The sequence below is a fragment of the Scylla paramamosain genome, chromosome 30 (assembly GCF_035594125.1).
Source record: "Scylla paramamosain isolate STU-SP2022 chromosome 30, ASM3559412v1, whole genome shotgun sequence".
NCBI classification, from domain to species: domain Eukaryota; kingdom Metazoa; phylum Arthropoda; class Malacostraca; order Decapoda; family Portunidae; genus Scylla; species Scylla paramamosain.
This window is the reverse complement of record NC_087180.1, coordinates 17661868-17675733: the sequence shown is the minus strand read 5'-3', so window position 1 is coordinate 17675733 and position 13866 is coordinate 17661868. Positions and strand designations below refer to the sequence as shown.

Here is a 13866-nt window from a genome sequence, read left to right as displayed (position 1 = left end):
AGAAGCATATAAACAATAACTTTCTCTAACGAATGGATTTTTGGTGCTGGTGCAGAATACGTGGATCAAATGCATCAGGAATCTTTACTCTCTTTTACTATCAAGGAAAAAAAAATCTTAGTAAAAAAATTTGCTTCTCTTTCATCTTTCTATTTATTTCTTTTTTAATACTTTCAGGCACACGAGCTCAGTGTCACAAAGGAAGAAGATACAAGTGTCACGATGCGCAATCATGACTGACAGCATGACAGGAGCAGCAGCTTTGCCCTTCTCGGAAATACAGCAAAGACAGAAACAGGAAGTAAGAAACTCCATTTAAATTTTTGACCCTTCGCAAAAGTCACTGCAAAGTCGAGGAGATGAAAACAATAATGAGCCGTGCATGCCCGAGATGTTTCGTCCTACAACACAGCCACACACACAGACACACAAAAAAAATATATCCCGCATCTTGCTTCAACACTGGAAACAAGGAACACTCGCCAGTTTGGTCCAGCCTTCCCTCAGTAAACCCAGTTAGTGAGTCCGGTGCTATCTGTCCCCGGAAACATTACCATCCCAATGTCACGCCAACTTCTGGGATGCGGCGTCCTGGCGAGGCGGGCAGGCGAGGGAGCTGGAGACACACTCTTGTTTGGCGCAGTGACCGGCCCCCGCGAATCCGTCCAGTGTTCAGGAAGGTGCAACACAATTCCTCTCGCTCTCTCGTATTCTGAAGCGCTTTGTTCTCCCACCATGACTGTTTTCAAAGGCCACAGAGATGACTAGTCTGATGTTCATGAATGTTTCTTATCTGGCGAGTCTAGGAATACTCTCTCTCTCTCTCTCTCTCTCTCTCTCTCTCTCTCTCTGTTTCTCCCATTTTCTTTTGATTTATTTCGCCTCGCTACACTTTCCAGTTCCAAGGAAAAAATGTCTTGTTTTCCGTGTGGTATTTCTTTTCCAGGGGCAAAAAAGAAAAATAATCGCCAGAGTCAAGTCCTTTATTTCCGTTCCCATCACCTGCCTTTCCTCCGCCGCTGGTTCCTCGAGTCCTTTCCCTCAAGCAATATTTTTCCTTATGTCTTGCCATGGTGGGCTTTTTATTCCCTCATTTTCTCCCATTACAGGAATTTTATTGAAGTTCGTGCGACAGTATTTTGTTTTCCCAGTCTTCCTTGTCCTCGGAAGCAGTGGGACGCGGGTCTGGCTACCTGTCAGGTGTTCCCTCGCCCACGTCGCGCACTAATTGACTTTGCTGCGTCATAGATAAAATTACGGCAAAAAAGTTACCTGACGCGTGACTCGTTCATCCATTACGGGCACAAGGGGAGTGGGGACACCTGTTGCTGGCCTCCTGGTGTCACTGAAGCACCGAACCTGTTGCTACGGTCTGCATGGAGATTCACGGCGGCGCCACAGCATCCCTTGGCGCGTGACGTAAAGGTTTCCACTTAATATACAGCCACGTGAGCTTAACCCTTTGACTGGCGCGTAATTTGATTTTTTAGCGACCTTAAACAAGTTCATTCATCAAAAAATAGGCCACAAGTACTGATAATCCTTACTAGATATTCGATGATGACTTTTGTTGAGAGTGCAGTCTTTCAAAACCTTTATTTAAGCTTACACAAGACTAACATGAAGCTGAGAAGAAGCTGTGGCAGTTGAAGGGTTAAGGGAGTCACAAGTCACGCTTAGACACTTTACAAATCCGCCACGTGCTTTCCAGTCCTTCAGTGTCTCCCCTTTAAAATACGGCCACGTGAGTTTTTGGAAGAGTGTCACGACTAGTTAGTTTTATTGACCCAAGTGATGCAAGTGAGCCAACAAGAGGTGTTCAGGCGCCGGTAACGCTTCTCGGGACGGACGATTCTTTCACGGTTGAAGAAAACGTGTGGGAGTGAATGAAGCAAAACTTTTATATCTTGCGTGGAAGATTTGTTCAGGCGACACATCATTTCCCGCTCTGCTAGATGACTCTCTCTCTCTCTCTCTCTCTTGTCTGAATGTTGTAATTAAGACAAGTCCCACATCGTAACTTTCAAGCGGGATTTTCTCTCTGTTGAAAGACTCAGCGCCGTGTCCTAAGTTCTAGCGGAGTCTTAAGTCCTTATCATAACTTGGCTCGCCGTCGCTAAGTGAGGAAGGGAAAAGACAAGACGCTAATGAGCTTCGGACCGAGTGATGGTGATTGAGGTTGTCAGTATGTATATGTGTGTGTCTGTGTGTCTTACTGTCAACGGTAAGGAACAGACACTGGTAAGCAGATGACCAAGTGCTGAGCTGGGAAGGAAGGAGGGACCGCGATGGCTCTCCGTGACTACTTCCCTCCATCGACGGTAAATTGAAAAGGGACGCAAGCACCGCCATGAAATTGGGGCCCGATCAGCGCGGCGTCGAGGGAGCCGCGTTGAAAATGAAAATGATGATGAGGCTTCTGGTTGAACGGCCACGGCGGATTCCACCTCCCCTTCCCAGGACCGATGTGGTGAGGCGCAGGATCTTAAGAGGGAGGATGTAAGGAGCAGGATCTGAAGAGCAAGGAGGTGGGCGAGTTCTGTTCTGTATTGTAGGTGATACTGTGTGGCGTAGGATCTCAAGAGGAAAGATGTAAGGAGCAGAATAAGAGGAAGGAAGTAAGAAGCAGAATCTTGAGAGGAAGAGTTAAGAAGCAGGATCTTAAGACGGAGTAGGTGGACGAGTTCGCTTGTCCTTGCATTGTGGGTGGGGACTAAGAATGTACAGTGGGTTTGCTTAATACATTCAGGTCTTGGTGAATGCGAGGATCATGTTGTACAGTAAGAAGAATTCGCATGTAAAGACTGTTTCGAAATTAATAACAGGTAGTCGCGTTACAGCTTTTAATCCCCAGAATCGCAATAAGAGCACTATTTCACGATACCAATACAAGGCAGCACAATGATCATGTCATAATGGAATACGCAATGAAAACAAGTAAGGGACTGAAAATGGTACTCACTCTGAGGTCGTAGGTGTGTGGCCAGCAGGAGACGAGTGGAGGGAAGGCGTGAGGCGAGAGTTACTGTACCTATAGAGAGAGGGGAAACCGAGGGATTGTCAAGATCTTTGATTACGGAGGATGTTAGAGCATGTTAAACTGTAGTAGACAACTGTGAGGACATTGTGACAAACTGGAGGCAGGTGGTGAAGGGAGCACTGCCTGAGAAGTGAATACTAGAGTCCTGAATACTTCGTGGCAGCTTCCGTGGTACTGTACAGTGGGACGGCGCGTGCTCTGGGGCCCAAGGAGTTCTCAAGTGCACGGGTCGGAACACAAGCCACGATCCGAGGGTAGGAAGGGCATCCACTTTGGGTAATGATGCCGGTGTGATGATAAACAAGAGGAACTGAAGTGGATGAGGCCAAACAGAGGAGAATGCGCAAACAGAAACATAACAGTACATTACAGTGAAGTGAGCGGGAACAAGCGGAAGAGATGCGCTTCCATGCCTGTGTGATAAACAGGAAGTGAAGTGAAGTGAAGCCAAACGGAGGAAGATGTGTACCGAAGCCAGTGTGATAAGCAGGAGGAAGCGAAGTGAACCCAAGTACGCTTCTATATTGTCATAAGTAACAAGAAGTGAGTGAGAGAGGCCAAGTGGAGAGCCGTGGCCGCGGGAGAGGGGCGCATGGATGAGTCAGACCAATGCTCCCTCCCCTGCAAAGTGTTCATCTATGTTGCACTGCGCTGTATTCCAAAACGTCAATGGCGGTGCAAAATTCAGGCGATGCGCGAGGACGATGCGGCACTACAGCGGGGTCGTGGCGTGTGACTCATCGCCGAGGTTGCCAACACTCCGAGAGATAAGCGCTGGTCTCCGATTGCTACCACTGCTCCACCCGTGATACCCCTCAGTGTTCAACGATATGATTGTAATTACCCGGAAATTCTCAATATCTTCCCTCTTTATAACCCCAAACAGTTAATAAAGAAGGAAATGAAGCTACTTGAGAATTGTAGTCATTATTCCTCTCCAAAGCGTTATGAAGCAGCAAGAAGAACAGCAATCTTCCTGAGGCGCCTCGCTAGGGTGCAGCAGGGCGAGCAGGCAGGTGAGGGGGCTGCTGCAGGGCCAGGTGAGTGTAGCATGAAGTGTAGCAGACTGGTCACAATACGGAGACCACCACCACCATCACGCCAGCAGGAGATCACCACTCAGGCGCGCTCACCTCACCTCTGCGGCCTTACTATGCATAACTAAAGGCAGCAAAGCACAGTAAAGCGGAGCACACATCCACTCTCGCCGCCTCCACCACACAGGAAGACTCTACCTGAGCCGCCTTCCTTCCTCAGACGATTAGATAAAAATATATTTCCTTCTCGACATGCCGTGTGCCCTGGCGACCCTGTATCCCTGTATTCTGGCTGCTATGACGCCCCTCGGCACGTAGTAGCAGGAGGAAGTGGTTTGTTACGGCGGGAATGACGGTTTTCATCACGCTCTTATTGCCCTTGACGCCGGTAATTGCCTCAACCACCCGCACAGCCTCATTAACTCCCATATTAATTAAATGAACGAGATCTGCATTGACGTCAGTTTGTTTTTATGTCGCTCGTTTTTCTTCTCCCGGCGGGCGGTCTTTTGAGGGCAGTGTGGTGGTGCGTGTGCGGTGGCGTGGTGCTGTGTTGGTGGTGGCCCTTGCTGTGTGTGCGTTGCTCTGTGCGATGGAAAATTACACTACAGTGGCGTGCTAGAGTCTGTCCGGCGGCATAATGTGAAATATGAGTTTCCACGGTGTCTGGCGCGGCGGCGTGGCGTGGCGTGGTGTTGCGGCCGCGTGGTGGAGGCGGCGGGGCGTGGCGGGCGTGGCGCGGATTGCGTTGGGTGGTGTTAGTGGCTTGGTGTCTTGAAGCCTCCCCATTGAAAGGGTTCAGGTCATAGGAAGGAGGAAATACAGAAGCAGGCAGGGAGTTCCAGAGTTTACCATCAGGGGACCACCGCGGGACCCTTGGCTGGTGTGGTAGCCGCCTCACCCCGCGCTCAGGCAGAAGGGAAGGATGATAGCGAGTCGCCGCTCCCTCGCCGCCCCTCGCCGCCCCAGCAGCTGAAGCCAAAGTTTGAGATATGGAGAAATATTCGCTATGGTGTGAAAGTATTCCCGTCACGCTCGTCTCCCTCGCTCCCCGACCACCAACAAATTACTTAAGGCTCAACTTGCGGGAGGGAAGAAGGAAATACTTGAGATGTAAAGGGATGAGGGTGCCTTTTTTTTTTTTTTTTCAAGAGGACTGACAGAATGTATGATGAATATTCTGAGGAAAAGTAGAGAAATATAAGGCTGTATGTTCATGATTTTAAGTCACAGGAAGGAGGAAATGCAGAAGCAGGCAGGAAATTCCAGAGTTTACCAGAAAAAAGGGAAGAGTGACTGAGAACACTGGTTAACTCTTGCATTATAAAGGTGGACAGAATAAAGGTGAGAGAAAGTAATACAATCTCACCTGAATCACGTGTCATCTTTTCTGCTTCCCTCTCCACAAAGCCACGCAAAGCCGCATTTTGGGATCAATGTAAGTGGTGAAAAAGCAACAGATGTTTCACGCGACAAGGAATGACATATATTCGTTCTGTCACATTCCTCTTTGATGCTTCGTTCGTCAGTCCTCGTCCGCTCACACGTCTTCAGTGCGAGCTTAAGGTAAAACAGAACTTCATCTCCCTCTCCCTTTCTGTTTCTCCCAGTCATAACATTTTTTGCTGCGTCTTCGCTTTCAACCATTACGCTCTCTTTCTCTCTCTCTCTCTCTCTCCTTTCTCACCCTTCCTTTACTCCTAGCTCTTTATGATCCCTTAACTTTTCCCTTTCCATCTCACACGTAGGAAGAAAAAAATAAATCTCTTCCATAGACACCTCCTCTCCCTCTCCCTCTCACTTCTCACTCTAAAAGGCGAAGGAAGATACGGAGGAGAAAATTTGGCGGGGTCTTGTCACTAGAGTCGTCATCTGGAGGCGGAGAGAGACTCGAGGGGGGAAAAGGCAAGAGAGGGAGGCAAAAGAGGGGAAGGAGAGAGGATATACAAGAGTCTTCCATTATGGAAATGCGAGACAAAGGCGGACGGCTGGAGAAAAGGTGAAGAAGGCGCAACACGAGGAAAATAACACAAGAAAAGCTGAAAATGGGAAAGGCTGGGGAGGTGGACAAAGAAACCCAGAGAGAGAGAGAGAGAGAGAGAGAGAGAGAGAGAGAGAGAGAGAGAGTTAAGGGAAAATGGAGTGATAAAGCAAGGGGGAGGGGATAGGGAGACGGGTGGGTCGGGGGGGGACGGGGACTAGGTTGGCAAAGTAATAAAGCTGAGAGTTCCATACCCACAAAATAATGACAGAGGAACGCTGAGGGCGAAACCTTTGTGTCAATAGAATGGTGGTGGTGGTGGTGGTGGTGGTGGTGGTGGTGAGATAATAATAGAAGCAACAACAATAACACGAACACTACCACCACCATCACCATCATCACCACCACCACCACCAACAACAACAACAAAATGAAAAAAAACTGCTATACTCTATAAAAAAAAAAAAAAAAACAGGAGCAGCTTTCTAAATAATGCAAAGGCGCGGCTGGAGCTTCTGATACATACTTGACAGCCAGCCTGGTGTATGGGGAAGGTGAGGAAGAGAGAGAGAGAGAGAGAGAGAGAGAGAGAGAGAGAGAGAGAGAGAGAGAGAGAGAGAGAGAGAGAGAGAGAGAGAGAGAGAGAGAGGTGGGAAGCAAGGCGGAAAGGGGAGAGTGGAAGCCGGGGAGATACAAAACAGATATAGAATAGATAGTGAGAAAGTAGAGGGAAGGAGGGAGGAGGAGAGGGGAGAGGAGGGAGGGATATGGAGAGGAGGGAGAGGAAAAGTAGGATAAGGGAGAGTGAGGGAGAGTAAGGGAGAGTACAAGGGGATCAGGGACTAGCGCAAGGGAAGCTTAGGTGAATCTTGAAATGTGGGAGTCTATAGAGAGAGAGAGAGAGAGAGAGAGAGAGAGAGAGAGAGAGAGAGAGAGAGAGAGAGAGAGAGAGAGAGAGAGAGAGAGAGAGAGAGAGAGAGAGAGAGAGAGAGAACAGACAGACATACACACAAAACATACATAAACAGGATAGGAAGAAGGAAAAGTCAGACAAAAAACAAACAAACAAACAAACAAAGAAACAGAAAGAGACAGACAGACAAGCAGATAGACAGACCAAGAACAAAACACACCTTTACATATTGAGTGACGGCCAGTGAAGAAAAGAAAACGGAGAGAGAGAGAAAATATGCAAGCGACGAAGAGAAAGAGGAAGAAAAAGAGGAGAGAAAGAGAGATGGGAAGGAGACAAGAGAGAGAGAGAAAGAGAGAAGTGACGAACGGAAGAATAAAAGGAAAAAAAGAGAAAACCGAGGTGAGGAGAGGAAAGAGGAGCGAGAGAGAGATAGGGTGAGGGAAAATTGAGAGCAGTAAGAGTGATATGGAATGGAAGAACGAGAGAAAACGGAGGCTGGGAGGGAGTTTGGAGGGTAACTTGACCTGTAGGAAAGGGAATGGTGTCGGTGGTTCAGATGAGAGAAAATTCAGGCGTGGAATTTCAAGGTTAAGTTCACCACATTAACGAGGAAACTTAACTTGGGGGAAGGAAAATAGTGTGTGTGTGTGTGTGTGTGAGTGTGTGTGTGTGTGTGTGTGTGTGTGTGTGTGTGTGTGTGTGTGTGTGTGTGTGTGTGTGTGTGTGTGTGTGTGTGTGTGTAGCTTGAAATTTGAGACACGGACAGTACTTTGTGGAAAATAGTGAAAAAAAAAATGTATAGATATCACAAACGAGAGAACTATATATAATGACGATACTACTACAACTACTACTACTACTACTACTACTACTACTACTACTACTAATGATGATGATAAGGTAGTAAAATGCAAAAAAAAAAAAAAAAATGAAAATAAAGATCCAAAAGAAGAAAACTAGATATAATGATGATGATACTACTACTACTACTACTACTACTACTACTACTACTACTACTGATAATAAAGAAAGAAATCTAAACTTTATTCCTTCCTCCCATTATGAAAATAAGTATACACTGTTACAACTCACACAAAGTACTTCTCCTACATACTTAACTCTTTAGGATAGCAGAGCAAACACACACACACACACACACACACACACACACACACACACACACACACACTGAATAATCTTGTTTAAATATTGCTGAGTCGAAAAAAAAGTGGTATCGTTTTACCTAATGGGATTTACTCAGGTAAGTCACGTCATCATTTGTAGAGAGAGAGAGAGAGAGAGAGAGAGAGAGAGAGAGAGAGAGAGAGAGAGAGAGAGAGAGAGAGAGAGAGAGAAACAAGAAACAGGCACACACACAAAAAGAAAGAAAAAAAGATACAAACGAACGCAGAGACAGATATACAGGAGAAGAGAACAGTGAATTGAATGGAGAGAGAAGCGGGAACAGCGTCTGGGAGTATACCGTGGGGAGGGGGGTCCAGAAGACTGGGAGGTGGGGCAGGGAGCTTACGGACAGAGAGAGAGAGAGAGAGAGAGAGAGAGAGAGGGGGGGGGGGAGGTAGGAGTGGGAAGGTTAACTGGCGGGTTCTCATGAATATTCACGTACATGTAAACCTACCGTGTAATGTTGTTAGCATTGCTTTAAGATAAGGATTAAGCTGAAATAGCAACACAGCCTCAAGTGAATACATTCGACAGCACACTTGGACTACAGGGGTTATGAGGCCGTCTGCAGTGGAGTCTTCCTGCCGTGTTTGCTTGTCACTGATCCCCTCACCTACTGGTCTACTTGGGGTGGTACTAAATGGTTTGGTGTTTATTGATTTAGTGTGTGTGTGTGTGTGTGTGTGTGTGTGTGTGGCAGTGGAGGATGTCAGGCATAAGTTTTCTTTCTTTCTTTCTTTCTTTCTTTTTTTGTATGTGTGGTTTTATATCTGTGTGAGAATGAGGCTGAGTTAGACGCATTGTATTTCGTGTCTTTGGTAGGATGTTTGGGATGAATAAGTTGGTGGTGGAGAAAATACGGCTTTCTTTTTTTTTTTTTGTGTGTGTGGTTAGGTTTCCGTGGGAGAGTGAGGCTGAGATGAACTACAGATAAATAACCGCATTATATCTTTCCTTTCTGTGCTGGTATGGTCTATCTGAGGGTGCCTTACTCTTAATAATTCTTGCAGTGATGGATGGAGCGTAATACCAGCGGCAAGGTTATCATTATTGTATTTACCAACAGACACACAGCAGGTGAGGTGGAGCAGGTAAGGTGGACTGTGCTACAAATCACTCAAGACGCCCCAGTACCTTGAGCTGTGCAAAGAAAAGTTGAAAAAGCGAAAAAAAAAGGTTGAATACAAAATATGAGACAGAAGACTTACGAGCGAAAAGAGATTTATGAGTAACAGAATAAGCGTAATTTACTAAAACAGATGGACATCGGACATGGAAAACTTATCAAATGCAGCGCCCGACTCAACAATAACTCGTTTATGTGATTCATTCGGCGACAGGAAATTTATGAATAACATTTTTGACGCACAGACTAAAAAAATGAGTTAATGGCTGTAATGTTTCCCGGGGGAGGAAGCGCCACATTGAAGACTTGCCGACCGTAAACATTGAAATATGAAATAATGGGGAGTTAAATCACATTAGCAAGGTCTGGAAAGTGCGAGGGAATAGATGGAAACTTTAATTCTTTTCAGCTTATTTCTCTCTCTTGCGTTGATTAGAGTGACGCGGGAAACTTAATAAAACTAATTTCTTTACCCTTTTCCTAGTACAGTATCGATTTCATTATAAAACAGATGTCGTTAGAGAGTTTGATCACGTTAAAGGCACACACACACACACACACACACACACACACACACACACACACACACACACACACACATCTGTACGTGACATTCCTGTTAGTTTATTTCTTTGGTGGTGGTTTTTCTTCTGTTTTAATATTTTTTCTATTGTTTATTTATGTTTTGTCCCTTGTTTCTTTGTTCGATGGTAATTTAGTTATTTATTTTTTTGTAGAACGTCAGTAAAACATAAAGGAAAATCTGCCCTCCGTCCTGTAATATTTGGGAAAATGTTAGGCTTTGTAGGATATCTCGTCTTACCTCTCGCGCTCCCTCCTTCCTAGGCATTGAAAAAGTGCGGGAAATTTGAAGGTTTATAAATGCACTGGTGTGTGTATGTGTGTGTGAGTGTTATTGCTAGTTATCTCTCTCTCTCTCTCTCTCTCTCTCTCTCTCTCTCTCTCTCTCTCTCTCTCTCTCTGTCAGTAGTTGCACAGGTCTTCAAGGGTATTTTTACGGTTTTAGTGACAGATTAACAACATTTCTACATTAATAACAGGAGAAACACCATTGAAAACCTTGATAATCATCTTTATAGCTTTGAAAAACAGTCGTGAGGAGAGAGAGAGAGAGAGAGAGCGAGAGAGAGAGTGGGAGCATTTCAGTTGAGCCTATTCTGCCCTGGTTCGTGTTTGCTGCGGTGACACGGTGCCGCACTGAGTTGAAGATTGCGTTTATAATCACTTATCGGGGGTGGAGTGGGGAAAAAAGAGTCAGGAAGTGAGGATATTTATATTATTTGACATATTATTTGATAGCATGTCAACTTTTGTGTGCGTGTGTGTGTGTGTGTGTGTGTGTGTGGGTGGGTGTTGGATCAGTGACAGGTGGCGCTGGGGAGTTACCACGGCGAGCGGCTGGCTGGCTGCAGTGTTTTGGTCAGCACTGGTCAATCTTGCCCTACACGCTCTATTATTAGCCAGTGTTTCCGTCTTCCCGACACCTTCTTCCTGCACCAAGCACCGTCAAGCATCACCAGAGAGGCACGAGTACGTAAGGTGTGTGGGTGGGTGTTGGAGCAGTGACAGGTGGCGCTGGGGAGTTACCATGGCGAGCGGCTGGCTGGCTGCAGTGTTTTGGTCAGCACTGGTCAATCTTGCCCTACACGCTCTATTAACCAGTGTTTCCGTCTTCCCGACACCTTCTTCCTGCACCAAGCACCGTCAAGCATCACCAGAGAGGCACGAGTACGTAAGGTGAGTCCAGCGGGGCCAGTCTCTCCTCAGTCAGCCTTACTGCCTTCACAACACCCTAATCCTCCCTGTAGTGTCTTGTATTCGTTTATTTAGGATTCATTATTCGTTATTTAGTTTTTTTAGGGGTTAATTATTCATATTTAGGTTTTGTTTACGTCTGAGTCTGGAAAGAGTTGGAAATTTATTCGAATATTTAATGTTCGCCAATATGTAAACAAGCCGTCAGCTGTGTTATTAGCCATTATTTGCCTCGTCTCTCACTTATTGTAAGCCTAACATATCACAAGATGGATCCACATGTCTAGCCTTCATATCCGCTGGTCAGATATATCCGTCATTGCCTGGTTTTGGTGTTATATAGGAATAAATAAGGCAACATGGCCGCCGGCTCCCCCACTGAGGTCGCCCCCGAGGGCCGCCATGATGGACTGGCACCTGTTCCGGCTTGTTGGTTCCAATATTTTTTTAAAATTTTCTGAATTAATTTATTTGGCTTGTATAGTAAGATTTTATGGTTTCTAAAAATATTTCGTTGCTTTTAAAGTGTTTTTCTTGCTTCAGTTAAGTAAATGTGCTGAATTTGGTGTTGTTTTTTATGTAAATAAGGGGCAGTTTGTACGGTGAAATTTACCCAGCCTGGTTTTTGGCTTTTTTATTTGAGGCTTTAATGAAGATTTTATTGCTTCAAAAAATCGTTTATGATTTTTAAAGTATGTTGCGTTCCTGTTGAGTTAAGTATGTGGAATTTGAATAGGCTTTTTGTCCCGTTGAAAGTGGTGTTTTTGTCATTTTTTAGCTTCTTTATTTTTTTATTGTAGCTTGTAACTAAGTGTGCATTATTTTAAAAAATAGTTCAGATTTTTTAAAATGTTTTTTTACCAGTGTAAAGTGGAATAGGTGGACTTTTCAGTGTTTTTAATGGTGTCAAAATTTCCAACACTTTTTCCATATTTCACATAATATTTCTTTATAACTACTGAGGCTGGAGGTGTTTTGATATTGTGAATATTAATTCAAGTAATTGTCAAGTCAGAATATATAATGCATTCGAGCCTAGCTTCATTTTTTCTATGGGTCAATTTCAAAATGAAATACGCTACGTACGTATGGCAGCGGGGCGCCGGCACCTCGCCTGTGACGTCATCAAGGATTCGGGACTCGGTCTGCTCCAGTGTCTCCTCAATATTTACCGTAATTTCCAGTGTTTTCCAAGTGTTTCCAGCTGTTTCTAAAGTCAGGCGTGTAGATAGTTGTAGTAGAAGGAAGAAAATAAGAGAAATGAAAGAGGAGAAGGAAGAAATAAAAAGAAATGGAGGAGGAGGCAAAACAGGTAAACAATATTTAGCTTAGTTTCCCTTGCTGCGCTGCAGTTCTCTGTAATATTTGGTGTGTTTTGGGTGTTTTAGGTGTTTAGGATGTATATAGGAATGTTGTGGGGTGTTTAGAGTGTGTTTTGGTGGTGTTTAGGTGTGTTTTGGGTGTATATTTGTTGTTATCATTGTGTTTGGGTGAATTTTGGGTGTTTTAAATGTGGTTTAGGATGTTTTTAGTTATATTGTAAGTGGTTTGAGTCGTGTGGGGTGTTTTGAGTATATTGTGGGATGTTTTTGTGTGTTATGGGTGTGTTTGGGGGTATATTGAGGTGTAGTGAGTTTGTTTTGGGTTTATTTTCTGTTTTAAGTGTTTCGGTGAGTTTGGGTGTGTGTGTCGGGTCTTTTGAGGTGTATTTGATTGTGTGCAAGTAGTTTTGGGTCTTTAAGGGCGTGTTTGTGGTGTTGAGTGGTGCTTTAAGTGTGTTTTGGGTGTGTTTGATGAGTTTTGGGGTGTTGTAGTGTATTTTGGGTGTTTTAAATCTTTTGAGTGTGTTTTGATGAGTTTTAGGTATATTGGGGTGCTTTGAGTGTGTTTTGGATAAATTTAGCGTGGTTGGGGTGGGTTATTTGGATGTTTTTAGATGTTACGGGGTGTTTTGAGTGAATATTCAAGTGAGTGTAGTGGGTATTTTGGGGTGTTGTGATGTGTTTTAGTTGTGTTTTGGATGTTTGAGTGTATTCTGAGTGTGTTTTGGTAAGTTTTGTTGCATGTAGGGATGTTGAGTGTTATATATATACGAGTATATATATATATATATATATATATATATATATATATATATATATATATATATATATATATATATATATATATATAATGGGAAGGCAATGAGAAGAGGGACAAAAGAACATGGGATGCACCGCCTGTGTTCATACTGGGATCTGATGTCAGTTCTTGTGAAGGGCCAGAATGCATATTCCTGAAGTCTGGCAGGAGTCGTCCGCCAGCCTGTATGGACACTAGGCTGTAGCTCCAAATCTAACTGTAGGATTCTCTCTAAAATAGTCTAATTGAGATTCTCGCTCAAAATTACCTATACGTAACTTAATCTAATCTAACCTAACTGCTACAAGAGTAAATGGGCCGAAACATTACCAGACTTCGGGAATATGCCTCCAGAGGGATACGGGTTAAGGTTGCTTCACACACATCAGTGCCGTATTCGTTCCGTGCTGTTCAGTGCTTCAGTGTCAGTAAAAAAAAAATTCATCATTTTGGAATTCAGCGGAAGCATTTACACACGTCCGTCGAAGTACCGTGTTTTGACTGAAGTGATTGTTACGTCTCCGTTCTGTGAAATGGAATATCGTCGTCACTGGTATTTTAAAAATTTTCACGGATGTCGGACAAGTGTTTGAAATAAAATAGAAGAAATTGAAATGGTGATAAATACTCTTTTTAATTGATGTAATTAATCACATTGTACATTATACTTACCACAACACACCA

At 44.4% G+C, this 13866-nt stretch overlaps 1 protein-coding gene across 2 annotated transcripts in view; it reads left to right on the top strand.

Moving 5' to 3' along the window:
- LOC135115952 (uncharacterized) overlaps nt 1-13866 on the top strand; it is an 85669-nt gene that overhangs the window by 67964 nt on the left and 3839 nt on the right. Inside the window, exon 1 of one of the 2 annotated variants that reach the window (XM_064033098.1) lies at nt 10507-11043. The exons of the other annotated variant lie outside the window; for it this stretch is intronic. Coding sequence (XP_063889168.1) covers nt 10607-11043 — 437 coding nt within the window. The 5' untranslated portion in view covers nt 10507-10606. Of the gene's footprint in view, nt 1-10506; nt 11044-13866 lie in introns of those variants that run through there. 2 annotated transcript variants of the gene reach the window in all.